The sequence below is a fragment of the Drosophila teissieri genome, chromosome 2R (assembly GCF_016746235.2).
Source record: "Drosophila teissieri strain GT53w chromosome 2R, Prin_Dtei_1.1, whole genome shotgun sequence".
In the NCBI taxonomy this organism is placed as follows: Eukaryota; Metazoa; Arthropoda; class Insecta; order Diptera; family Drosophilidae; genus Drosophila; species Drosophila teissieri.
In genome coordinates this window covers 8,023,337-8,048,323 of record NC_053030.1, presented here as the reverse complement: position 1 = coordinate 8,048,323, position 24,987 = coordinate 8,023,337, and the positions used below count along the sequence as shown (strand labels likewise).

Sequence of the window (24,987 nt, the reverse complement as noted above, 5' to 3'; positions counted from 1 at the left end):
ACAAATGTTATTTAAAAAGATCGTTTAGTTATTCAAATCAAAACCATTCTCAAAATCTTTGTCATTAAATTCATTTGTTAATTTACTAAAATAAAACCAGAAACTGGGTTCTTTCGAATATATTGACCATGTAATCGTGGTTCCCCATGCAAACTTGACCTATTTCCTCCATAGCGCTGAAGCCAAAATGTAGCTTAGTACTGGCTTTATAAAGTTATAATAATAACACTGGCTCCCACAAAGAATATTCGATTATAATTTTCTAGGGACTGGTGGTGCGTTTGCAATTTTCTGAGTATGCAATTTTCTCTGTAGCCTCGAAGTGCTGGTTCTTGCATGCGGGTTACACTTTTCAATGAACGGCGATGAATTTTTAAGATTCAAAATATTTACGATCTTAAGACATTTTCCCACACTCACAGATTTCTTGCATGCATTGTATTTACATTTCATTCCCATTCCGAAGTCCTATAAACACCTTGTGATATAAATGTGCTGTTAGGCGCAAAAACATATGTTCTGTTATCGAATACTAATCGATAAAGGGTTTAATTTGAAATTGAAACCGCGCACGTGTTCTAAATACAAATTTAATTTCAGAAAGTTTGGAAAAAATTTAAATCCTTTGATAAACAAGTCTTACTCATGGTTTTCATACCAGTGTGGCCCCAACCAAATCCGAAGCAAAATAAATGCTTTTGTTACATTGAACACTCAACAGCTTAAAGACTTTATTTATTGACCGATATCGATTTATTGCATTTTTCTCAACAAATATCTGCTGCAGTGATATTGCTATGTTCTAGTACAGTTTGTATTGGCATTTACCGTTACTACGGTTATTACCGTTATGTTCATTTTGCAGGGCTGCATTCTTGCTTACTAACTAATTAATAAGTAAAATTGAATTTCGAAAATCTCTGATAACTGTTTCTGTTCTTTGTTGTCGTAGTTATGTCATTGATGTATAGTACGTTCTGAGGTTGTACAGAAATAAAGATACCGTTTTCACTATTGTGATCGATTTTGCATTGCTAATGTATTAAAAACAATTGCTGTCGTTTGGCAACTTCTTTGGGTTAAATGCACTTCTCATATTGCTGGGCTTGGATAACTATTGTGAATTAGTGTTAATATTTATTGGATAAGCGCATTTGCATAGACTCCGATTCGAGTTTTGATGTGTAAATATATTCCTCTACATGTATACATTGTATTGTAATTGTTAGTACTGCATTTTTGTTCGCTTCTTTAGTTAATATATGTTATGTATTTATCTATTTAATAGCCTTGCATAAACGTTTCTCTTGATGTTCCATTTATATATTTTCTTTTGTGACTCGCAAAACAGTGTTGTAATTACAAAAATATATATACCTCGTGTTGTAGTCGGCTGTTCTCGAAACTTAAACACTAATAAACCCGAATAAACGCAATAAGTGGATTATGATTTAATATTTATTTGCTTGTAGTTTGCAATTTGTAGGTGTCTTATCTTCTTGTTGACTTATTACAATACAAAAGGTACGAAAGGCGCGAGAAATTCCGTTGTCACGGAATTTACACTAAAAATTGACTTAATTGTGAAGAGCTAACTGAACGAAATGGTTCTCGATTTCCCAAAAAGGACCGTAAACTAAACATTGGATTCCCAGGGGTTGATATTTCTAGCTTTTCAGTTTAAACTTAACGTGGTATTTCTGTTTACTCATTTTGTAATACTTATTCTCTACATTGCTGGAAAAGTTAAGGTGACAATAGTTTGGTGTTTCTGTTGGTGTCTCATTATATATAGGAAAACTTGACTGAAAAGCGGCAACTAGTTCGAGTATCTGACATATGCATTTACATATCTTAAAATTTGTTGTTTATTTTTTCTCTTGGGGGGAGGAAAGGATCTCGGGGGAATCTCGATCTCAGGGACTAGCTCCGTTACTCGGCGCGGCAGAGCAGCGAGGCGAACCGGAATAGACGCATCCAGCTGAAGAGCTTCGATTCTATGAGATTCTCCTCCGCCGTCGAGGTGGTCATGGAGACCCGCGACGAATTGGAGGACTTGCTGCTCCGTTTCTGCTGCATGATCCTGGGCGAGCTCATCTTCATTATCGAGTAAGTCGTCTTGGCGGCTTTTGGATTGCACACGCCACAAAGTGGACGTGGGCTACGGGTCACAAGCGTGGAACGAACGAAACGCACAGGCTGAAAAGGAAAGGAGGCATTAGTCAGTTTCGAGTGCTATTCAAAGTGGCAAGTCAATGGCTCTGGGCATCGAGTATCATTCTCTGTGTGGCAGCTGTCGAGTGGCAGCCGTGACATTTGAGCAGCAGTCAGCAAATCCCCCAAAGTCCCCAAAGCCCCACATCCCCCATATCCCGCAAATCCCCAGCGAAAAGCTGGTTGATGGGGAATTGAAGGATGATTCTGTGAAAGAGGCATACTCATTCATAGCTGCTATTCCCGAAATTTTCGTATCTATCCTGTTTAGACCAGAGTTGGTTATTCTGGTTATTTGATAATATTGCATTATGCATTCAACTCCAACTCCAGCGCTTCACAACTAACTTATTAATATGGAATTAAGTTCATTTAACCCCCATCAGCTTAAGCCAACAAATTGAGCTTTCTCTGCTCCCCTCTTCGGTTATCCAAAACAATCATTTAAGCACAACCATTAGGCCGAACTAGTTTTGCTTAGCAACAAAAAAAGGCAGTGCGCAGCTCCAATCGAAATGCTCCAATGGGTGCACACACCCAGCCCAAAAAGGCATTGGTTCAACCCACCCATGCAGAGCCGATGACCTTGCCCATATGCACTGAAGTATGTACACGAGTGGTATGCCCAAAAAGAGGCCCAAATCGAAACGTAGCATCCAGTTTTTCCAGATCTGGCCAGATCAGCCAGACACCAGAGAGCATTTCAATGACAAAGCGCAACGCTTCGTTACGGATAATCAAAGAAAAACATACAAATCTACTCCATAGACACACTGCATTAATTGGACAAAATCCTGTCTATGTTGCCTGGCAGAAAAGATTACAAAGAATTGTATGAGAAAGATTGCGTGTGTTCCGTGTCATTGGCAATTATGCAATGCACAATCTATTCCACCCCGCCCACATTTCCGCCCACCGCCTTCAGGCAGCAAATTAATTTCAATTCCCTCTCTTTTCTCTGTGTGCGTTCATATCTATGGCGACAGTCGAAAAAAGTGCAGTCCGGTCGGTCGTAAAACATTTCCATTTCCATATATCTGGCGGACAATAAAAAAGCTGCGGCAGCAGCTTGTCGCGTCCACGCGACACATAAAAATATTGCTTTGTTTTTTCCGCCTTGTACATTGTACGAGTATTTCGGGGATCGCTTTTCCATCTAGCTTCTAGCTTCTTGCCAAATGCTTTTTCACTTTGTGTGTTTTGTAAGCAATCTTGTCAGCGCTCAAAATACGCCTGCGCATTTGCCTGGCTCATTATAATGCTAAGATCATGCAGATAGCCGGGCCAACGAATATTTGAGTGTACAGTGGGCCATGTGGGAGAAATCGTACTTAAATCCAAAATGTATCATTTCAAGGCATTTCAAAATTACGTGCAATTGTAAAAACTGTGAGGCAGGACTAATAAGATAAAGTCTTTAAAGTTAAAACAAGAAAATTTTAATCGAGTTTTAGAAAAAGAGAACTAAGAAGAAACCAGATATTTCTGAATTCAATCATTTAAATTTCACCTTATAATTACCACATTATCGAACTACTCCTGCCATCTAAATTCCACATCTTATAAATTACCGTGGTGCCATTCAATAAATAAAGAGAAAAGTTTAAAATTAGTGCCATTAATAGAAAGGCAGATAGTTTCCAGTTCGGTTGAAGATACACACAGTTGAGCTTATCTCAGTTCGCCTGAAATGTACAAATTTTCCACCGCGTGCCCCTCCACCTCCTCAGCTCCATTTTCACCTCCGCCTCTGCTGCTTTGACATAAACATTTCGGGAATGGGAAATATTTTCCGTTTTCATTTTAATCTGCGGAATACTACGAATGCAGCTGCTGTGGTGTCAGTTGGAGCGGGATGGGGCGAGAGATCGTGATGGCGTGGGCGTCCTAAAGCTAACGGGCCAACACGAAACTCGCCCACATATGCATATGTATGCATAACGCCTCCCTCCCTTCATCCCCTCCCCCCTCGACCACACTCCTTCAATGCCTTTTTCAGTTTCACAACTAGTGGTAAAAAAAGTTTATAAAATATTTAGTTCATTTTAAATCTTTATCAATTAAGTTGGTTAATTCAACTCAACACTTAGCATTTTACTATTTAGTTACGATTTTTTAAAGTGCAAGACTCTTTTTATTAAATTACATTAAGTTACCTTATACTTAACACTTGGGAAATAAATTTAACTATTTCCCGTTAATTTGAAACTATCTAGTTCCTCTTGTTCATTGGATTGAACTTTTACCAACCGACTGAATATCCATCCATCTCTCCTTCCCATCGATGACAATTTCAAGGCAGTTGTTTTATTGGATCTGCCGGCACCGCGGGGCGTATGCGTGATGTTTTTATTGCCGTTAAATTAACCGAATGCCCAGGCGATTGGGAGACGGGGAGAAAGTGGAGAAATGGGTGCGAACATGCAATACTTTAGATTAGGAGGTAGTAGTTATATCCACGAATATTTGTGGCTTCGTGCCTGCCCCTCGGGTCATGTATTTCAATATCCTGGGCGCCAGCTCTTGGGAAATTTATGAGTGTCGAGTGTTGGAAATCGAATATCTTTGATGGCGACGCTGTCTTTTCGGTAATTTGTGGCCCATCACTGAGTTGCGCCGAAGTTTTATCACCCACGCAGACAGCTTGACATATTTTAGGGCCTGTAATGGCCGAATAACAGCTAATAATACGGGGAAACTCTTGATAGATTTGCTAGTATTTCCCATCTTGCCTTGGCTTCGTTTCCTTTGACACTTTGTATCCAGCTGTCTGACAAATGTTTTCCATTTTCCTCCTAATTGGCTTCAATTTTATGTCGCCATGTGATGTGTGCGATTTTTACTTTTTCCTACATACATTTGTATGTGCATAAATGTATTTCATTTTGCTTGTCACCCCGGCTCACATTGACCCACTTGGCGCATGCTGTGCAATATTAGTAGTAGCAAAACAACAGCAGAATAACTGGCAGTTGCAGTTTGAGCCTGTGCCAAATTCAATTATCAATTTGTGCCTTTTGTGCCTTTCATGCATTTTCCATTTCAACTTGTTTTCCCCCTTCAGTTGGCAGTTGGAAAGCCAACGGAGGGAGTTTCCATTGCCATTTGGAATTTGAAATTTGCTGGGAAGCGACAGCTGAATGTCTGAAACGCCGTTGATAACGCCAGTTAACCTAATTTTCTAAATTTGGGCAAACACGAGCATTATTGACATTTAAATGGACTGAGAAAAGGTAGAAATGAGTGGAAAAAGCTAATAAAAGCAAACTGAATGGTAACCCTTTGGATTAAGTGCAACAACTAGAATTGGTTATTTCTAAACTATGAAACTATGTTGAGTTTAAAGCTCTAACAGTTCTCCCACTTTGCCCATTAGACCCACGTATCTGACCCATTTACCAGCACTTGTGGCTAGGCTATTAGAACTGTGTAACATCTAGCGTTTACCTGATAATTTCCAGATACTTGCTCCGAATGGAAACTGCCCCTACTTTTCCCACTTGTTCATTGTTCTACTATCGCCATCACAATTGCAGCCGCAGCCGCTGCCGCAGCCACTGTCGCTTGTCGCTATCTGCAGTCTTGTCACTCACTGGGTGTCTCTGGCGGTTTCAATTGCATTTCAAATGGGCGTTTGCGTGTCCCGTGGAGTCGGGAAATGTAACCGGGAAACATGGAGACTGGGAGCTCGACTTGGTGTTGTTATCAAGCGCGTGCCACTTCAGTGCCTCGCTGACTGACACAAGCACAACTCGACCGCAGATTCCACAAACAAACAGCGACCCACTGCCCCGCCCATTCACCCATCCGCCCACTTTGACATCCGTCTTAATGAGGCTTCAATATCACTTGCCAAGTGCCACACAAGCTACACAGAGAGGAAAACTCTTAAATATATAACGGAATTCGCAGCGGAGCAATTAGTTGAGTTAATGCTTTTCATAATCTTAAAATCATAATAGCTAAGCATTGCATTTGCATTGGGATCATGATCTGTATATGATTTATAATTGTGACTACTGTAGCTTCACACAATTTTTCTCACTGTGCATCTGGTTACTATGTGTGCCGCTATTGTAAAATAGAGACTGAGCGAAATTGAGACACCGATAGTTAGGTCTATGTGCTATGGTCTAGACTTAGAGAGCTAGAGCAGCAGATCTTAGCAAATAGATAACGATATCTAATTGGGTCAGACCGTACTGCAATACGAATATTAGGCTTGATTGTAACCCGTTCGATTGATTCAATGAGCGTAAACAATAGAGAACCTTGAGAGATCCCACTTTATTTTTTCAAACAGCATTACATGACAAAATCTTTGGCAGATCGGTTTTTTACTGGCTTTTCTTTTGGGGTGCGCCATGATCTCACCACACAACAAACTAGAAACAATAAACAAATGACATCACATGGTCGCAAGTCAAGTTGGGGACCCGTTCAACTTGAGTCGGCAATTAGAAGGCAATATTGAAGAGATATACGTATAAATCATAAATATTAACAACGCACACACACAAACACACACTAACAGGCTGGCCGATAATGGGAGTTCAAAGAGCCAAAGATACACACTAGAGAAGATGGGAAAAACCTAAATAAATATTTATAAGAATGCTAATTCCCCGATTGCAGTGGCTGCAGTAACCGTAAGACGAGGAAACGAAGCTGCCACTGCTGGCTGGAGCATTGTCTTTTGGCCCAGAAGAGCAGTCAAGCAAGAGGGCTGTGCCTTTTTTTTGGGAAGGGGAAAAACCGCAAAAAAGGCGGCAAGTGCCCTAGGTTTTCCTCCCCACTTTCCCTCACACTCCATGCAACTGCGACATTGTAACAGTCTAGTTAACTTGCAACTTACAAGCGAATGTATCTTCTATACACAAGTTACTTTACAATGGCCCCATCTCTGTGGGCTACTCCGGCCACTGCCACTGTCCCTCATCTCTTTTCACCTCCTGTACTGTGTTGACTGACTTTCGAAACGTGTTGTCATGTAAATTAACCGAAAAATAAAAGAAGAAGGAAAACTGCCATGTTGCGGGCTAGCTGAGGAATACGGGCTACATGCAGCTATGCTGCAAGTATCTTTCAGATACACAGAACAAACACACGGGGGAACAGCGGTAGTGGGAGGCTATGGCCCCTCAGCCTGAGAAAGACAAATATAATTGACAATGGAGAACAGCTGGAATGAGTTGCAAACATCACAGACAATGCCGTTTAAATGGAAAATTGTTAGACGTCACAGGCAATCCTACAGCAATAGCTACAACCTAAGCAGTCCGAAGACCAGTTGTCAGCTGTTCGGGAAAACTTTACGCTGCACCGCACAAAATCCTACACAATGGCCAACAATTAGGTTGGCCCTTAAGTCAAGTTCCTTTAGGGAGCTTCAAAATCGTTTAAAGTGCCTATCTCCGTGGAAAACTATTCCCTATGGCTCATGGTTAGCACAGCACTTTGAATGGCTGGATCTCAAAGAATCGGAATAGCAGGTTATATAGCATTCACAAGGAACAAGACTTTTACATTCACAATGGTTTTTTGTCTTTCTAAAATATTTTTAAATTCTTACACAGATTGCGAAATCGCACCTTAATATATTTTAGTATCCCACACATTTGCCAATAGGAACAACATACCCCAGACAATACAGATCCATTTTCAAACAAACAATTATTTGGAGTGCAAAGAAACAAGGGGTGGCAATGTGCAATATCACGATGGCAATAATGGCCATAATGGCCACTGTGGCCACTATGGCCACCGTCCATTTCCTGTTCTTTTGGCACGACTATTACGCATACGCCACGTACACAATACAAATGCAAATATTATACCATTATTGCGCACGAAATGCCAACGTAAACAATAATAAACACCGAGGAACCAGACGAAGACGAAGGAAAAGCCAATAAACAATAAGCCAAATGTGGCCACCCAAAAATAAAGTCAAAGAAAGACAAGAAAGAGACTGGCTATCCGAAGTTCAAAGTTGGCCAAAAGAAATTGCGCGGTCAGCTCGGCGAGTAGCTCATTAGCTGAAACCAAAGTCCCATTGGGGCCAGTTCGTTAACTTGGCTAAGGGGAAAATCGGTGGGGAAGTTGGATCTGAAGCATGGTTTTATGACCGAGCTAACCGTATACATAATGATGGGAAAATCTTTATGCCTGCGCCTGATAAGAAATGCCACTCACAAGAGCCACATAGATGGGGGAAATTTACAGATAAGCAGAGCGTGATCACTTCACTGATGGTGACATTATTTTATTGCTCGTTAAACGGTTTTAAATAAATTAATGAACCCAAGAAAAATCGACGAAAATGTCGCAATAAAATTCAAATGAAGGCAACCAAAATTGAATAAATGAAAAACAAATAAACTCTGAATTATCTGCAATTAAAGTGGGTTCAAGCGCTAGCAAATTGCTTAGAAATTCAAATAACTGGAAAGCCTTTGGCAATTGGTAAATACATTTCAGCCATTAAAGCCCAAAAGTATCTTTAATTCAATTTTAAGTTCACTTAAGCTATTTTGTGTAAATATAAATAACGCAAATTGATTGCAAAAGCGAAAGATTTATGACGAGATACACTAAATATGCAAACAATGTGCTGGTAAATCAGTAAATAATTAATTTAACATTGTATACCATTTGATAGTGGTATAAGTATTTGTAGTATATGTATCGTTTGTAAATATAACGAAGTCATATCGTAGGAAATCGTAGAAAACTTTCGTTTGGACATCAAAGTTTGCCCTGCCAGAAATTTCCAATTAAGTCAAAGACCACACACCATCTTCAGAAGTTTCCCAAACCCACACTGCCCCACTTTTCGATGACTTTAAAACATTCTGTGCTGAGCAAAGCAATTCAGCTCGGAATGAGTTTTCTAGCCCTACGTGGGGGTTTTTCCTCTCAAGTACTTTCAATCGTGGTCAATGCATAATTCAGAACACTTATTCGAGGGGCCACAAAGTAAAGAAAGATGACGCTGTGGAATTATTGAGGACCACACACTCTCACTTCGCAGGGTGGACTGTTAGGGAAAGGGTCATTCGGGCTTGACCCCGCTTTTTGCATATGGAATCAACCTTTTTGTGACCTTAGTGCTGCAAGCTTAAGCATCAGCCCATTGATTTTCGAATAAATCTAATTGGCGTGACCGGCGTTCACGCCCACTTCCGCCCACCCTGTCTGTCCGCATTTTCCTGTCAAGCTTGAGTTCCTCATTTTCACTGCCTATTTTCAATTTCCATCTGACACGCTGTGGAACTTTCAGCAAGTCCTTTCCCAGTTCTCCGCCCGTTTCTGTATTTGTAAATTGTTGTACATAACTTATGCAATTCATCGTTGTCGGCTTAGTTGTTTTTATTTTTGGTTGTCGAATTTGTTTTTAAGCTCATTGTAAGCCCCAGACTGATGCCTTCCCATTTATTTTCAGCTAATCTCAATCAGTCAAACGCAATGGCGAGAAGTCATTCTAACCATACTCATCGGTAACCCAACTGAGAACTTTCATTGGAGTTTGAGTGACAGGGCTTATTTCTGTTTGTTGGCCCATTTCCGCTTTTGGCTAATTGAATTTACGTTGATAAAAGTGGGAAATTAACAATAAAATTGTTAATTGGAATTGGCTTAAATAGGTTAGCGAAAGCTTTTTCCATGGATTTATCATATCCGGAGAATTGGAGTAATTACCAACCATTTAGTGAGTTGGTTTTAATTCCCAGATTTGTAGGAAAATACAAAATATAAAAATGAGCCTGAATAAATTATGAAAAATTTAAATAAATGCAGACAATTTTCTATGCCAAAATACGTTGCTATTCATCCGCCAAATTTTAAATGTGGAACAAAAAAATCTTTGTGTAAACAAGCTCTAAAAATAGTTTTCAGCATTTAAAATTTCACAGAAAGTCTCGGTCATTTATCAAAAATTTCCACAATTACTCAGAATAAACCAAGCTAAACGAGATACATTTTTATTTCAACTTATTTAAAGCACTTTTTCCGCATGACAGTCCTTTCGGAACATCTATAATTTTCAGAGAGCAGGTCAGAAGTTTGTAGATGTGACTAATTGCACTTGTTTTAGTATCGTTAATACAAAGAACACTTGGTGGAAAGTCGGAAAACAAGTTTGGTAGTTATGGCTTGGCTTATCTGGCAAACACTTCAAGTGCGCCCCAATTTACTGTCCCTTTAGGGAAAACTCATGCACGTTGGTAAGCTGCTTCGCTGTTCTGGTTTTCCTCCATTCGCTTTATTATTTTAAGCGCAAATATTGATTTCCTTTTTCTGTGCTGGCTTTCTTTCCCAGTTTTCCCAGTTCCGAGTGTTATAAATGCAATACAAACGACCCAAAGTTTGATAATTTTTTTGGGGTTCCATGCCCCATATGTTGCTTATAGTTTTGGCTGAGGGACACCAAGTGCACTTAACGATAGATAAGAAGTGAACGACCAACAGAGCTGACCTACATGGAGAATCGGATGGCTGATATGGCGTAGATGGGTTATATACTCGATATATGTACATACATATGTACATATGTATGTGTTTTGTGGCCAACAGTGAAAGCCCAAGTGTTCAATTGGTGGGGCATTAAAGCTGGCTCATTACACTGAATGGGTTCGAGTGCTTCGCACGATGAATATTAATCATTAAGTTTTATGTCTCTGCCAGCAGGACAAAGCAAATTAATTAAATTATAGCAATTCCTCAACATTTATGCTGTAATTGATGTTGGGCCACCACACCATGTGAACTAGCTGCGGCTCATAACAAAAGGCATACGGCTCATTGGCCTATATAAAATGCGAGTGCCATGCCAAGGCATAAACAAAAGGCAGAAATGATTAATAAACTGAAGCCAAAAAGGGGGCGGCACATCGGCTCCGCTGGTGTGTGGAATACAGATGATGTGACATAATTGAAAACCCGGAGGTGGGGCCGAGGAAGCCTTTGAGAACTTTTTGTATGAACTTATTCGTCGAGTCGAGTCGAGTGCACGGGGCAAAAGTAATCAACTGCCACCAGAAAAGGGAATGAACCAATTCTTTACGACTACCAAACAGAAAAATAAAAGATTATGCGGTTCAGTTCGCATGAGATCCACTTTCAAAGTTCCCAGCAGAGGTTATGTTCAATCATCGGGATGGAAAACTTTGGCCAACTTTTACTTTGAAAGAAGTGGCCAATGTTGTTAAAGTTCAATCGAGAAGGTTATTTTCTTTGAATAAACTTTTACAAAAAAGTTTCTTTTAAAATACTGAAAATATGAATTGCAGTACAACATACTATGTTGATATTAGTAAATTCGGGAAGCACTTGAAGCTGCTATACATGAGTAGAAAATAAACCAGGTGTTTTAACCACAAGATTTTATTTTGACTACACACATACATATGTATATAAAATATTTTATTTATTTTATTTGCCTTTGTGATCTGCCCATTTACCCATTTTAATTGATCAACTAAACAAACCGAGATTTGCCAATTGGTACCTGAAATATCCATTTGTGTGTTTTAACTACACATTTTCACTCAATCAATATGATAATTGAACGGCAAATCAAATTTCATTAAGATAAAAAAAGAAATAGATTATCCTTTTAAGATGTGGACCCCATTCTCTGCATATGCAGATGTCCTTCGCCGATAAAAAAAGCGAGAGCCTTATGGGATAATCTGGCTCTGGGCAGGAACTAGATATATTTTATATACATTAGTCGCAAAGCTCTCGCCCATATCGGAATTTATAAAGGAAATGTAAAAGAACTCGGGGTGGAAATAGAAGTGGGGGCAGGCCATAAAACCAAATGAAAAACGAGTTGGCGCTTACGTTCGAAGGAAAAACGCAAATAAAAAACAAAAACGCTTAGGCGTGATTACGTAAAATGCGTAAAAGAACAGAAAGAGAGAGTAAATCAGCGATGAGAATGAGAGACTCGCAGGAACCACTTGACGCATTTCAAGGACACGTGCAGCCTTTGCAAGGACACACGCAGCATAAAAGAGTGGCGCATTACACAACACTGGGTATTGGTAACGGTTCCTCAAACTTACCGTAATATGCAAGTTGGCAGCTCCTTTCTGGTGGCTGCCCTGTAGCTTTCTTGGATTTTTGGATTCAGCTAGGTAGGCCCTGACCGAAACGCTCTCGAGAATTCAGCAGTGGTAGTGGCCAGAACACAGATAACTTTCGAAGGTGACAAGCAGCAAACAAATTTTCCGTTCTCGCCGAGTCTTGTTGTTTTAGGGAATATTTTCCAATTCGAAAACTATTGCGTTTTAGTTCCTTCACAGTCGCAAGACGCGTAATATTCGATCGGTGCAACGGTGAACAGAATCGACAGCGGGAAAACCGAACGCGACGAACTCAGCTGATTGAATGAAAACCCCAAGCTGAGCAGCAGCCACAATTGCCCCAACCAGCGCTCATTGAGAGAGTGCGCCAGCGAGAGAGAGAGAGCGAGCAACAAGCAACTGCAGAGCGAGAAGAGCTGTAAGTCGGGTAAGCTTGTTGCATTGTTGGTGCCCCTTACACAGCAGTTAATTTAAGGCACATTCTTAATATTATGAAAATCATAATGAAAATATTACATTTCGCTACATATCAAATTAATACTAACTAATTGATATGCAATAAATTTAGAAATAAAAATGTTAATTGCTATTTCCATACACCATGCGGAATTCAAATAAATTTAATAAAACAAATTTCTAAGCAAGCTGATAATATATATATTTTATTTAATTCATTGCCAATAATTGGCATTCTTCCTACTTTTTTCCAACTGTAAAATATTTGGATGCAGCGACGTCAGCGGTGCAGTCAGAGCAAAAAACAGTTATAAAATGTCTAAAAAAAAGCATTATTAGTTATTTTTCATTCACACATTTCCCACTTTGCTCTCACACGCAGCGCTGCAGCACTCTCGCGCTTTCTCTGTGTCACTTATGTTGGGGCTGCTCTCTTTCTAGTCTCTCTGCCCCACTCTTTCGCCTCATGGCCTCTCTCTCGCTCAGCATAAAATGCAAAGCCAACTAGCGGTGTTGTTGTAATTGGGGGTTATGTAACTTTCGGGCATCCGCAAGCACAGAAAGCTGAAAGCGTTGAAGGGCAGTCAGCGACCTCGTTCTAGAAAAGAAGCCATCTCTTCAGCCCCTCCACGCACCACCCCTCAAAAGAAAGCCCCTAAAGAAGAAGAAGCAACAGCAGTGAAAAGCGCGTAGTATAAACACATGCTGTAACATAACAGTGGTACTTGCCTAACCAAACCCATCTATTTATGCTCATAACTTATTTTCTATTTATGAAAACGGTTCTCATTTTTTTAACACCGAAAGGGTATTTTGTTTTCCATTATCTTTAATGTAAATTTGTGACAATTTTTAATTTGGCCTCGATAACCTTAACCCTATTAAACTCTATTTATATTCTATTCCTTAATCCAAATATTTGACATCATGTCATAGAAGTGTTACTGTAAAATCAAAAAGAAAGGGGAGCAAGAAAGAAATGTAGGTTTTTTGCCATGCAGAGCAGGCAAACCAGAAATGTCTGCTTTTTAGGTTGAGGGAGGTGGTTCTTTATGGGTATAGCTTTCGAGGGGGTGTGGCTCGGCGGGAATCCCAAAGTCATGCCAAATTGCGCAACAGCCAAAGCGTTGTTCTTGGTAACCCGCTGACCGAGGATATTGACGCAAAAGTGGGTATGGAGTTGCAAAAGCTGAACTCTAATTCCACTGGCTAAGTCTGAGGTACTTGAAGAAATTATAATTTAGTTATGTGCGGTGGACTTTCCATGGTTACAACAAAATCAAGTCGATTGCCATGGCTATCAGAATTTTTGTGGCATATCACCAAAAAAAGAGTAAGATCAAACAGTCTTGGGCGGTTTGTAGGCGTAACAGTAGAAGTTGTTATTCTAGCTATCATAGCCGGATTATAGACGGACGAACGTACATACGAACGTTTAACGGGTATATGTCACTAGAAGCCTCAAGGTCTTTTTAGTCTACATAACTACATACATAATTAACCAGAAATTATTTTAATTATTTCGTAATAACCCATTTTCCAGTTCCTAAATACATTTGAGCAGATGCGCAATATGCTTTTCATTTTTGCATAACAATTTCCGCACTTTACGGCCAATTCAATATCGGCATATCCTTTAGCTCGCAGGCTCCTTTGTTACTGTGTTCAGCACTCTTTTTGAACCAAATTTGCCCAGGACCTCTCACCTTTTTATGGACTTCCGCAGCAATAGATCTAGTAAACAATGTAGCCCCACCCCACTTCCTTTTCGCAGGCTATCTCTTTCCCACTTCCCCACATTCGGCCGGCCCGTTCAAGCGTAATTTAATTTCTTGCACCATTTATTTATAGTGGTCGGGCAAAGGCACTCGAGCCAACAGGCAGGATAGTTTTGCTGCGGGTAAATTATGGTTCCATTGCCAATTAGGTTAGGTCACAACCAGGATGTCCCAACAGGGATGCAGAGGTACATCTATGCCAGTAAGGGGGCGCCTGGAAAATGTCATTGTTTACATTTAGAATGTGACATTTACTAGAAGAAATACGCATGTACATACATATGTACATATGTATGTACGTATTTACCCCATTATACTCACAATTTTAACATTTATTATATTCTATTTAAATTATTTCAATTTAAGATTACTGGTTGAGCTAAACATATTTTATATTTTCCATCGATCTTTATATGTATATGAATTTTGAAATGGCAGGTGTTCAGTGAATATCATCCCTGTATGACCGTTGCATGCTCCATGGTGCCCTCTCTCTTTCCCGTTATTCATTTCGCTCTGTTTTGTTTTTCTTGTTATGCGGTGGCATCTGTTTTTGCCACAGGAAAAGGGTTGGGCAAAGGGGGAGGCAGGGGGCGGAAGCGGAGAGTGCGTAAAATGCGTTTTAATTGAAAGGAAATGTTCAAAGCACATGTGCATCTGCTAGTGAACGAATGCGAGGGGAGAGGGGTTGGCAAACGGGGTGGCAGGGCCGAATGTGTCTGCTAATTGAATTACCTTTCGGTTGCTTTTCCCATTAGAAGTGCCGCCAAGTTCTCGAGCTGCTTGTTTGCTTTTCATTTAATACCCATTTTGATTTAATTTTCGTTTTTCCTATTTTTCTGACCCAATTTTGTCTTGCTTTCGTGCATTAGCAGCTGTCCCTGTCTACCGCTGTGCAGCCAAGAGAGTGACCAAGCGATGCGCTCTCGCTCTCTCTGTTGGCCAGGACTTGCACTTTTCAAACGGTTTTCGCGACACTGAAACAGATTATATTTTTTCGGAATTTTTAATTCTATCTACATTTCAACGATACAGCAAAAGAAAAATGTTTAAAATTAAAAAAAAATGTTTAAAGTAATCTATACTATGCATATTAATCTATAATTTAAAAATCTAAGCGTTTCCCATGCCCAAGCTGTCGTCCAAAAAAGAAGGAGAACAGAGGTTTTCCAATTTCTACACTTTTTAATTTAGGAACCCTTAACCAATTTTTCTTTATACCATCAGTGCAATTAGCAAACCAAAAAGATATTATATAGTAATAAATGATGTGTAAGCGCCTCATAGAATAATTAATCAATTTCCCTATTCGTCCTTTAGGCTTCCAAGATGGGTGCTGGTGATGCGGAGAACGGCAAGAAGATCTTTGTGCAGAAGTGCGCCCAGTGCCACACCTTCGAGGTGGGCGGCAAACACAAGGTGGGCCCAAATCTGGGCGGGATTGTGGGTCGCAAGTGTGGCACAGCAGCGGGATACAAGTATACCGATGCCAATATAAAGAAGGGCGTTACCTGGACAGAGGGCAATTTAGACGAGTACCTCAAGGACCCGAAGAAGTACATTCCTGGAACGAAGATGGTGTTCGCAGGTCTCAAAAAGGCTGAGGAGCGGGCTGATTTGATTGCCTTCCTCAAGACAAACAAGTAAGAATTACCTGCGAAACAACAAGATCGGCAACCAAGCTATCCGGAACACTGCGCTAAAGGAATACGCCGAGACTTTTCAAAATATGCCGCATGCCCTTGGTTTTCTAAACTTTGATTGGCAATGGCCAAACTCAAATACATTTCAAAAACGTTTACTTCTACTTTAGCCAATTAAAGTTGATAAACAAAAAACCCTTTTTTTACATCAAACTGCGCGCCATGCAGGTGAAGGAGGGTGTTATACCAATTAGCTTTGGTCACAATTGCTTTTATGGTCATGCTAGTAATCGTTAATAAACTTGCGGAACTAGTTAAATAATGAATTATTTCCATAGATTATTAAAAACAGTCCCGAAAAAAGTGTAGAAAAATTACTTATACGCCCTGTTGTCGATAATAACGGTCACAAATAGGTCCGACATTTTTTAATGCTTGCTAACCGGTCACTCTGGTCACACTAATTACCTATCGACATAACGCGCGCTCCTCATTCGTGAAAAATCGGCGACGCTCGACGTTTGTGTTCAATGTAAGTAGTGGGTGGACTTTTCGTATATTCAAGTGACGTAAATATTACCTTGAATAGTTATTGATTGTAAAGCTTCAAGTCAGATTAAAATTAGAAACACTTCCGTGTCATTTACGTAATATTCCGTAGCTGTTTTCTGGTGTGAAAATTATTCGCATGCAAATTGAACAAATTTTTTGGGGGATGATTCAGGTTACATAAACGTGTCCTTGTGTGTGTGTATAAGTGTGATTTTTCACTAGATGTTTATTAGTTTGTTTGCCGAGTTTTCCATTAGCAAATATTAGCAGTGAATTATAAATAGTAAAAATAGCATCCCAAAGTCACATTGCCATTGAAAAAAGCCCCGGAGAGAGTCGATTACATGAGCACAGAGAGTGGCGAACCCGATCATCAGCTGTCTCGCTCGTCCAGTGTGGCAAAAAAAATTAATTCTTGGAATCTTTTCTGTTTGCCTACGCTTCAGCTTTGTGGTTTTAAGCGCGCCACGTGGTTGCTAAGCTGGTTTTTCTTCCTGCGATGTGCAGTTTTTTTATTTGGCTATAAAAGAAGAGATTTCACCTCTGCAAGAAGGCGGCTTATGTAACATTCGCTTTTCTCAGGAAACTTTGATGTTGTCCCAATTTTTGCTGATCTCTTTGTTCTCACCACCTTGCTCACCCACACAAGGAAAAACACAGCTGCCTTTGGCCTGCTTCCAATTTTCCAATTGCACTTTCCCTTCCTCTCACGCACACGCACGCACGCGAGTTAAATGAAAAATTCTCATCAAGGCCAAATCGGATGTTGACATTGTTGTTGCATGCCACCACTCACCGTCAAAGTGCATGTTATTCTACACAGAGAGAAATGAAGGATCTAACAATTATTTTCGATTTTGAACATATATGTAATATAAAAGTAAAATCCATATATTTTGGTAAATATTAATGTAGTGTACAAATAATAGTTTGGTTTCCATAGACAAATCTATTTAATGTTGGAATAATGTTTTATTTTGAATTGGAAAGTGATTCAGCTAAAATAATTTCTCTCAGTCTATGTGGCTGATGTGAATTACTCACCGCAACGGTACTTTGCACTCTTAAGTTCAAATTGCTGCATGCAATCTATAATCCGGCAATTAGCAGCTTGGCCGTAACACAGACCCTGGAATAAAAGCATACATTGTTACGTAAAAAACTAACGTTTTTTCGTATGGTGCTTCCTGGAAGTTTTCCGCCTGTTGCTGAGCAGTTCTGACGCAATTAATCGACGACTGGCAAATATACGCGAGTGAGAGAACAGTGTGAGAAAGAGAGATTGAGTGGGGGCAACATGTGACCAGCGTCTGAAGCTTTTTCAGTGTGTTTCTGATGACGTTGCGTTGCCCTCGACGCGCGTGTTAGTGAGAGCAAAGTATGTGGGTTAAAAGGGGGTGGCGGGGTAGCAGACTAAATGCAGACTACGTTAGATAATAAAATTGGGGCCTTATCAGAAACAACAGCCGACTAATGCACTTAGCATGAGCAATTTTAATAATTCCGTTTCCGCAGTGAGCTTATCAATTGTTTACATAACAGGGCGATGGGACAAATATTATTTCGCGGCCCATACACAAAAAAAACTATTAACTACCTACTTTTAACCCATTACTTCAAAGCCTCAAAATTCTTGAATTATTATTAACAAAATAAAAACGTAGATAATATAATATAAGAATCGTAGGAAAATCACCAATTTTGAATGCCATGATTAGAAATCTGTAAGTTAAATATTATATCTCGCGTTCCGTAGAAAACGATGTGTTTTTGAAAATTCGAATCTTTCAGTTCTTTATCGTAAAACTATTGTTCCAGTGGATGAAGGTTATCTGATCTGATAAGTAGATCAGAAAGTGTTGCAAATAATATTGTAATTAATGATTAGTTCGTGCCAAATTATTATCAGAGTAGAGCGAAAAAATTGGCAGCAGATATGAGCTTTAGACCCATATTTGTAGTCAGTAGATTGGTTAAGTTCAAAGTTTATATTTTCTGTTAGATGACAGATCTATTGTAAACAAATGCCTTCTATAAACAAACTAATTAATTAAGAAAAACATTTATTTTTACAGTCGAGTCCGTGTTAACACATCAATAAACCACATAATCCATAATGGGCGTTCCTGCTGGCGATGTTGAGAAGGGCAAGAAGCTGTTCGTGCAGCGCTGCGCCCAGTGCCACACCGTTGAGGCTGGTGGCAAGCACAAGGTTGGACCCAATCTGCATGGTCTGATCGGTCGCAAGACCGGACAGGCGGCCGGATTCGCGTACACGGACGCCAACAAGGCCAAGGGCATCACCTGGAACGAGGACACCCTGTTCGAGTACCTGGAGAACCCCAAGAAGTACATCCCCGGCACCAAGATGATCTTCGCCGGTCTAAAGAAGCCCAACGAGCGCGGCGATCTGATCGCCTACCTGAAGTCGGCCACCAAGTAATAGTGCTGTCCATCAACTCACCCACAACCACTGCAGGATGTCAAACTGTATTATTGTGTTCAGTCACAGTCCGGCAAGCAACCGCAGCAGCAGCAGCAACAACTACAAATCAACAAAGTACAGACCTAAAGAACTACAATTATGTTAATTATAAAGTTTAAATAGGACAATTTATTATTTAATTTAAATACGAAGTGGAATATTTAATTTAAACCCGATGAGAATTGTGACATCCACAAGAAAAAGTTAAATAATAAAAAAGTGAACTACAAATTATACTTAAAAGGAGGAATTTATTTTATTGTGGTTCCTTTAATGAGCGATTTGTTTATACCCTTGCAAAGGGTTGAATGACTTCAGTCAGATTTTTGCAATTTATGCATTTTCTGTTGAATTGAAAATACTAGGATTTTTTTTATTTTCAGCTTACAGGTCACTGCTATTTTAATAAACATAATATATAATGTTATCGGCCATAAAAAATGGAAAAAAATGTTTCTTCGTTGTTTTTCATCAATATGTGTTCTAATTCAGTGTAAACCAGTTTGTTTTGACATTTAATTTCGCTTTCAATATAATCAAAATTAAACAACTTTTCATGCCATATGAATGCATGGAAAATTAATTGAAAATAATATAAAAAGAAATTATAATTAAAACACATTTTTAATTGTCCTGCCAATTTCTATCTGAATATAGCATTCTCTCTGTTTTTTACTAAAATGTTGATGACTTCTATATGTGACCTTCTCAGCTGAGTTGCACAAAGATGATAACAAATCGTCCAAATTCTTAATTAAAAACATTGTATAACTGAGAGAGAGAATATAAAACTGTACGCGTCAAATTACTCTCTTACACTCTTTTCACAATCTTTATTGCCAATCGTTATACAAGAATACACTGTTAATTTTAATAATTTTGGCTAATTTATGTATATTTTCTTTTACACTCCCAAGATTTAATCATACACTTTAATAACAACTTTATTATGCAATACATATTTTTTGTTTCAATTATGCTTATTTGATTTATTTTTTAATGAAAGAAATACTTGATAGGTTTATACAATATATTTTTTGTTTTCTTTAGTTCCGTTTTTGCCTAGATGTGGGTGCGCAGATGCGATTTTAAATGTAGAAAGCGCATATGATCTGGGTTAGAAAAACTCTGTACAGCGGCGCACTCATAAAACTAAGAACACAAATAATAATAACAACAAAATATATAAACAATCGAATTGAATGGAACAATTTGTAGAGGATAGCTGCTTGTATTTGCTCTGCCATTACAGTGAATTGCTTTTTGGAATGCCAACAAAAAATCAAATTGTTCTCTCAATACTTTCGAAGAACTGAGGGCGTATGGTATGGGCTAACAAAAACTTAGTTTAAACGGGGGAACAAACATGCGCTTAAAGATAGCAAGAACAAACATCATTGTAAGTGTGATGGAGAAGCAAAGGATCTGGCTGGATATATAGATCCCCCTACGACTCTTATTGTTAGTTAAGGTCTCAGGCTGGCGGCCTGGCTAGAATAATATTAGTTCTGTGCCTGTGCATGGATGACTTGTTGATTGGACCATCTAGGCCTTGCCAGAGATAGGGGCGTCACCATGTTTCTGGAATTCGTTTTGCTTCTCCAGCTCCTTGCCCAGGTATTCCCTGATGAAAACAAAGAGAAACAAACGCATATTAAGTACAAAGAGAATTTTGATGATAATCTTGGTCATGGAAGGAATACAAATGATATGAGGATCACTGGACCTGAATGTGGATAAGGGGAACGCATGAGAGGATAGGCATTGAAAGTCCATACTAACCAGTTGTGTACCATCAGCTTTTGCACGGCCAGCAGGGCTTCGTATCGCACATTGGGGTCCTTGTGGCCAAGATGCTGCATTACGATCTGCTTGCCTCCCAGTTGTTCTAGGACGCTAGGAAAATAAGATTTATTAATATGATTTTATGGAACATGAAATTTTATTTTATACTTACTGCTTGCCGCGTAGATAGTGACGCACATACTCTCCGATGTCAAAGCAGGCGACGGAAAGGATGATGCCATCATTCGAGGTTTCCAGCAGGTGGACGAGGATACGCAGCAGCTCGTAGTTCTTCTCGTTCAGGCGCTGGGCATTCTCGCGCCAGAACTTGGCCGACTTGTGGACAGGCGACCATTCCAAGCGACCGCTTCGCACCTCTGTGGCGTACTCATCGAAGGAGCTCAGGTCTTGCACCGAGTTCTGGAGCTTCTCGCTCAGGTACTCTACGTCGGATGTAATGTCCTCGTCGTCGAAGCGACGCTGCTCCAGGATGGATAGCTGCTTCAGCACCTTGCACTGGACCATGGCGATGCAATGGTCCTTGGCCACCGATGAATCCTCCGGCTTCTCAATCAGATTGCGGAAGACCGCGAGGATAATGCGTGTCACCTTCTCCTTGGCACAATCGCTGAGGATGTCAGCCAGGATGGGGATCACGCTGAACTTGTTCATCTTGGCGGCCAGCAGGGGATTGAAGGTCAGCACCCACAGGCAGAAGATCAACTGGTATTGCACCTATGAATAAGAAATCGAATTTAAATTGTACCAAACAATTTACGCATTTCAATTTCGAACTCACCTGGAAGTTGACACGGGTGGACAGGATACGGATCAGAGTGCTGATTCCGTCGACTCCCACAAAGGCAAATCGATACTCATCCACGCGGAGCATCATCTGCAGGCACCGGGCCACCGACTGGATGTATTCGTTGTTCTGTTAATGTTAAACGGGTGCCATTAGTTTTACCCTCGGATTCAGTTATAGTTTGATTAGTTAGGATTGTTAGTTATGACGATATCTGCTGAAATCTATTTTTCGCTAGCTACGACAACGATAATTACTAAAGCTACGTACAATATACGAAATAAAGTGAAAAAGAGAGTGAACAACATTTAAGAGAGATAGAGTTGGTAATGCAACATCATCAATGGGGTACGAACAGTTCACCTTATGCCATTGGTATATCTGTGTGTAGTTTTGGTTGATTTACGTGTAGTTTAAACCATCACCTATACCTCGAATTACCGTTACAACACTGGTAGCTAGAGCCTTCGCGTTGGATTTCCTCGCTGTCTTCTCACGCGCTATTAGTTGGGTTAGTAAACAGTTACGAAATAGACTAAGAATTACCACACAAACACACGGATCTCAGTCGAAGAGGTAAAAATAATAAAGAATATTGTGAAGAGGTCTTAAGTAAGTCAGAGGCTTCGAAATCAAATTGTTTCTATGTTTTACATATGTTCTTATTCTGTCAAAATAAATTATCAATTGATCATTTTCGATTTATACGAAAATTCCAGAAGTTTTTTTTTATATTTTATGAATCATAGTTGTTCTACTAATCACCTAAACAAATATATTCCTTTTCAAATTAAAACTATACAGTTTGACTGAGCCTATCGACTGTGTTCCTTAGTGTGAGCATAAATTTGTTATAGTTTATTCGTGTTTTTGTGCGGTTTTTGGGTGGGTAAGTGGATGTTTTGGGTTGTTTCGGCGAGTGGATTGCTGAGAGTTTGGTTTTGGGTTTAGTTGTTTGGAATACCGGTATCACACATTTGCCATCCTGCTGCTGGGAATCACTGCCAACGCCCACCTCGCGATAGCTCTCGTTGGCCCTCTCGGCCAGCTCGTGCTGCTGCTGCAGCTGGGCCAGTGAGGGACTGTACTGGTGGCCATGGTGGTCTTTGTCTTTGCCATGCAGTCCATGCGTGTGCACAAGGATCGTTTGTGTCCGCTTGGCCAGCTGGGCCATCTCTTGCAGATATGCTAAACCCTACGGGTGGGATCAGAGGTCGAGGGTCGTTGGTTGTGGGGTTGGTTCGTCCACAGACATCGATTCAATCAATTCATAGACGGTAAATTGCATATAAATAAAAATGTTCACAGGGTTCGAGTGTAGCGGAACAAATAAAAACCATAGATGGACAAGAACACAAGGTAAAAACAAACTTATATTCTGGTGCTTTATAGACACATGACAACGATTGCACGTGATGATCGGTAAAGTGAGGTGGCGAAATATAAATCGAAGATAATATACGGTTTGGATATGGTGTGACTAGATTCTGAGTGCTGATGTATGGTAGAATGTAATAACAAACTCATTGCTTTGACAACCCGTTCGCAGAGATTTCACGAGTATTTCACCAAGACGGGGTCAGTTTTGTTTGGTTTTCAACCGTTTACATGGTCAGTATTGCTTTGTTTAGTTGGATTAAAATAAAATTCAGTATCGGCAAGACATGCATAATGCAGATTATTTGGTTTGTTAGGTCTAAATTTAAGTGGTTAATTAAGGTCATTGCCATTTTTTTTTGAGCAAATCGATAACGGATTAGAGTAATTTTGTATTAGAAATGTTTCTGAAACGTTGAAGTTTTTTTAAAGAGATTGTTGAAGCATAACCAAATTCTTAAGCTATACATGCTGAAAGCTAGATGCCTGCCTAGGGAACCAATGTATCATTTACAAACTCTAATGTAAATCTAAATTTGTTTGACTATATACAAAAGAATGATTAAAGACTTTGGAATTTATATTCAGTGCAAGCTTTGCTTAGAAAACTACGTATACTGGTTCAATCTGTACATGCTCTCCTAGCTTCATAAACAGATAACAGGCTACATAAACATGCTATCAAAGGGGTTCACCCAGTACCACACACAATCAGACTCACATTGGTGGCCAGCTGATCCTTCAGGAACTGCAGATAGAAGTTCAGGTCGGACTTGGGCATGGTCTCATGGCCCCAGCAGGCGAACTTGGCCAGGATGCGCGACGACATGTTGACAATAAAGCCATCCTGACGGTTCAGCAGGTTCAGGAACGGACCCCAGATGCACTGCTTCAGCTTGCCGGCTGTCTCGTGAAACAAATCCACGCGGGAGCGATCCTCCTGCAGCAGATCGTCGAGCAGCACAAGGATGTATTGGATGGTGGAGTCCTTCGACAGATGCGAAACCAGATTAAGCAGCGTCTTGACCACCTGGCTGGAGTTCTGGGCCAAGTAGCTGGCACGTGACTTGTCCAATGCGCTGATTGCCTTGTAGTCCTCCTCGCTGATCATCTGCGACTGCATGTAGGATGCCCAGTTGATCGTCCTGGTGCGGATGTCCGCCGCCTGCTGCTGCAGCACCGAGGTGGCAGCAATCATATCTGGTGGTAAGCAGTTAGCCAGGTTAATAGCTGAGTTACACACGGGGTGCTGCGCTGGACAGCCAACCACCCCACACACCCACACACTCGCACTTCGATTTTTCGCAAAGGTCGTGTGAGAGGGAAAAACTCACCAATGTTTTCCTCGGGCAAATACAAGGCGGTAGTCATTTTGAGGGCTTTCTTGCGACGACGCTCGGCACACACAAATTCAAGCACAGAATTTATGAAAATCTATCAAATATAACCGAGTGTTTTTCACACTACTGCGACACAGCACCGAAATTCAGCTGACTGGTCTTGTGACTTTTCTGCAGCCTTTAATCGAATATTCGATATGTGGAAATCGATAGGTCGAGCAGAGCGAAATGCTATCGATAGCTTGGAGCTGCCAACGCGATTTCATTATTGTGGTATTTTATATTTTAAAATCATTTCTGAGCGGAATATAAAAATATGTAAACATATTAGTTAATAATAGTTTATAAGTCCGTAAAGCTTGAACGTTTTAAACTTATTAAAGGCACACAACTTTAAACAAATGTGTAACTCGAATGAGTTAATTTTTAACTTATTAAAACTACATGGCTCTTTGTTA

General features: G+C 40.0%; 4 protein-coding genes across 6 annotated transcripts; 2 read left to right on the top strand and 2 right to left on the bottom strand.

Moving 5' to 3' along the window:
• Positions 1-696: 696 nt before the first annotated feature.
• LOC122612289 lies at positions 697-12,426 on the bottom strand. Its single transcript, XM_043785788.1, has 2 exons — positions 12,288-12,426; positions 697-2,199 (listed from the first exon to the last, which is right to left on the bottom strand). The coding sequence occupies exon 2, from the start codon at positions 2,101-2,103 to the stop codon at positions 1,933-1,935; it is 171 nt and encodes a 56-aa protein (XP_043641723.1). The 5' UTR covers positions 2,104-2,199; positions 12,288-12,426; the 3' UTR covers positions 697-1,932.
• On the top strand, positions 12,365-16,331 carry LOC122612288 (cytochrome c-1). Of its 2 annotated transcripts, none has more exons than XM_043785787.1 (2): positions 12,365-12,726; positions 15,863-16,331. In XM_043785787.1, exon 2 carries the CDS (start codon positions 15,872-15,874, stop codon positions 16,187-16,189), a length of 318 nt encoding a protein of 105 aa, XP_043641722.1. In that variant the 5' UTR covers positions 12,365-12,726; positions 15,863-15,871; the 3' UTR covers positions 16,190-16,331. The 2 variants fall into 2 exon arrangements, with proteins under 2 accessions (XP_043641722.1, XP_043641721.1); XM_043785786.1 differs by having other exon boundaries at positions 12,368-12,735.
• Positions 16,332-16,607: 276 nt separating this feature from the next.
• Positions 16,608-19,458, top strand: LOC122612282 (cytochrome c-2). The gene is made up of 2 exons (XM_043785779.1): positions 16,608-16,717; positions 18,813-19,458. The coding sequence occupies exon 2, from the start codon at positions 18,854-18,856 to the stop codon at positions 19,178-19,180; it is 327 nt and encodes a 108-aa protein (XP_043641714.1). The 5' UTR covers positions 16,608-16,717; positions 18,813-18,853; the 3' UTR covers positions 19,181-19,458.
• An 827-nt stretch (positions 19,459-20,285) lies between these two features.
• Positions 20,286-24,708, bottom strand: LOC122612281 (V-type proton ATPase subunit H). 2 transcript variants are annotated; one of them, XM_043785776.1, is made up of 7 exons: positions 24,524-24,708; positions 23,911-24,389; positions 22,777-23,007; positions 21,807-21,941; positions 21,180-21,742; positions 21,005-21,118; positions 20,286-20,846 (listed from the first exon to the last, which is right to left on the bottom strand). In XM_043785776.1, the coding sequence occupies exons 1-7, from the start codon at positions 24,558-24,560 to the stop codon at positions 20,768-20,770; spliced, it is 1,638 nt and encodes a 545-aa protein (XP_043641711.1). In that variant the 5' UTR covers positions 24,561-24,708; the 3' UTR covers positions 20,286-20,767. The 2 variants fall into 2 exon arrangements, with proteins under 2 accessions (XP_043641711.1, XP_043641712.1); XM_043785777.1 differs by lacking the exon at positions 22,777-23,007.
• Positions 24,709-24,987: the final 279 nt, after the last annotated feature.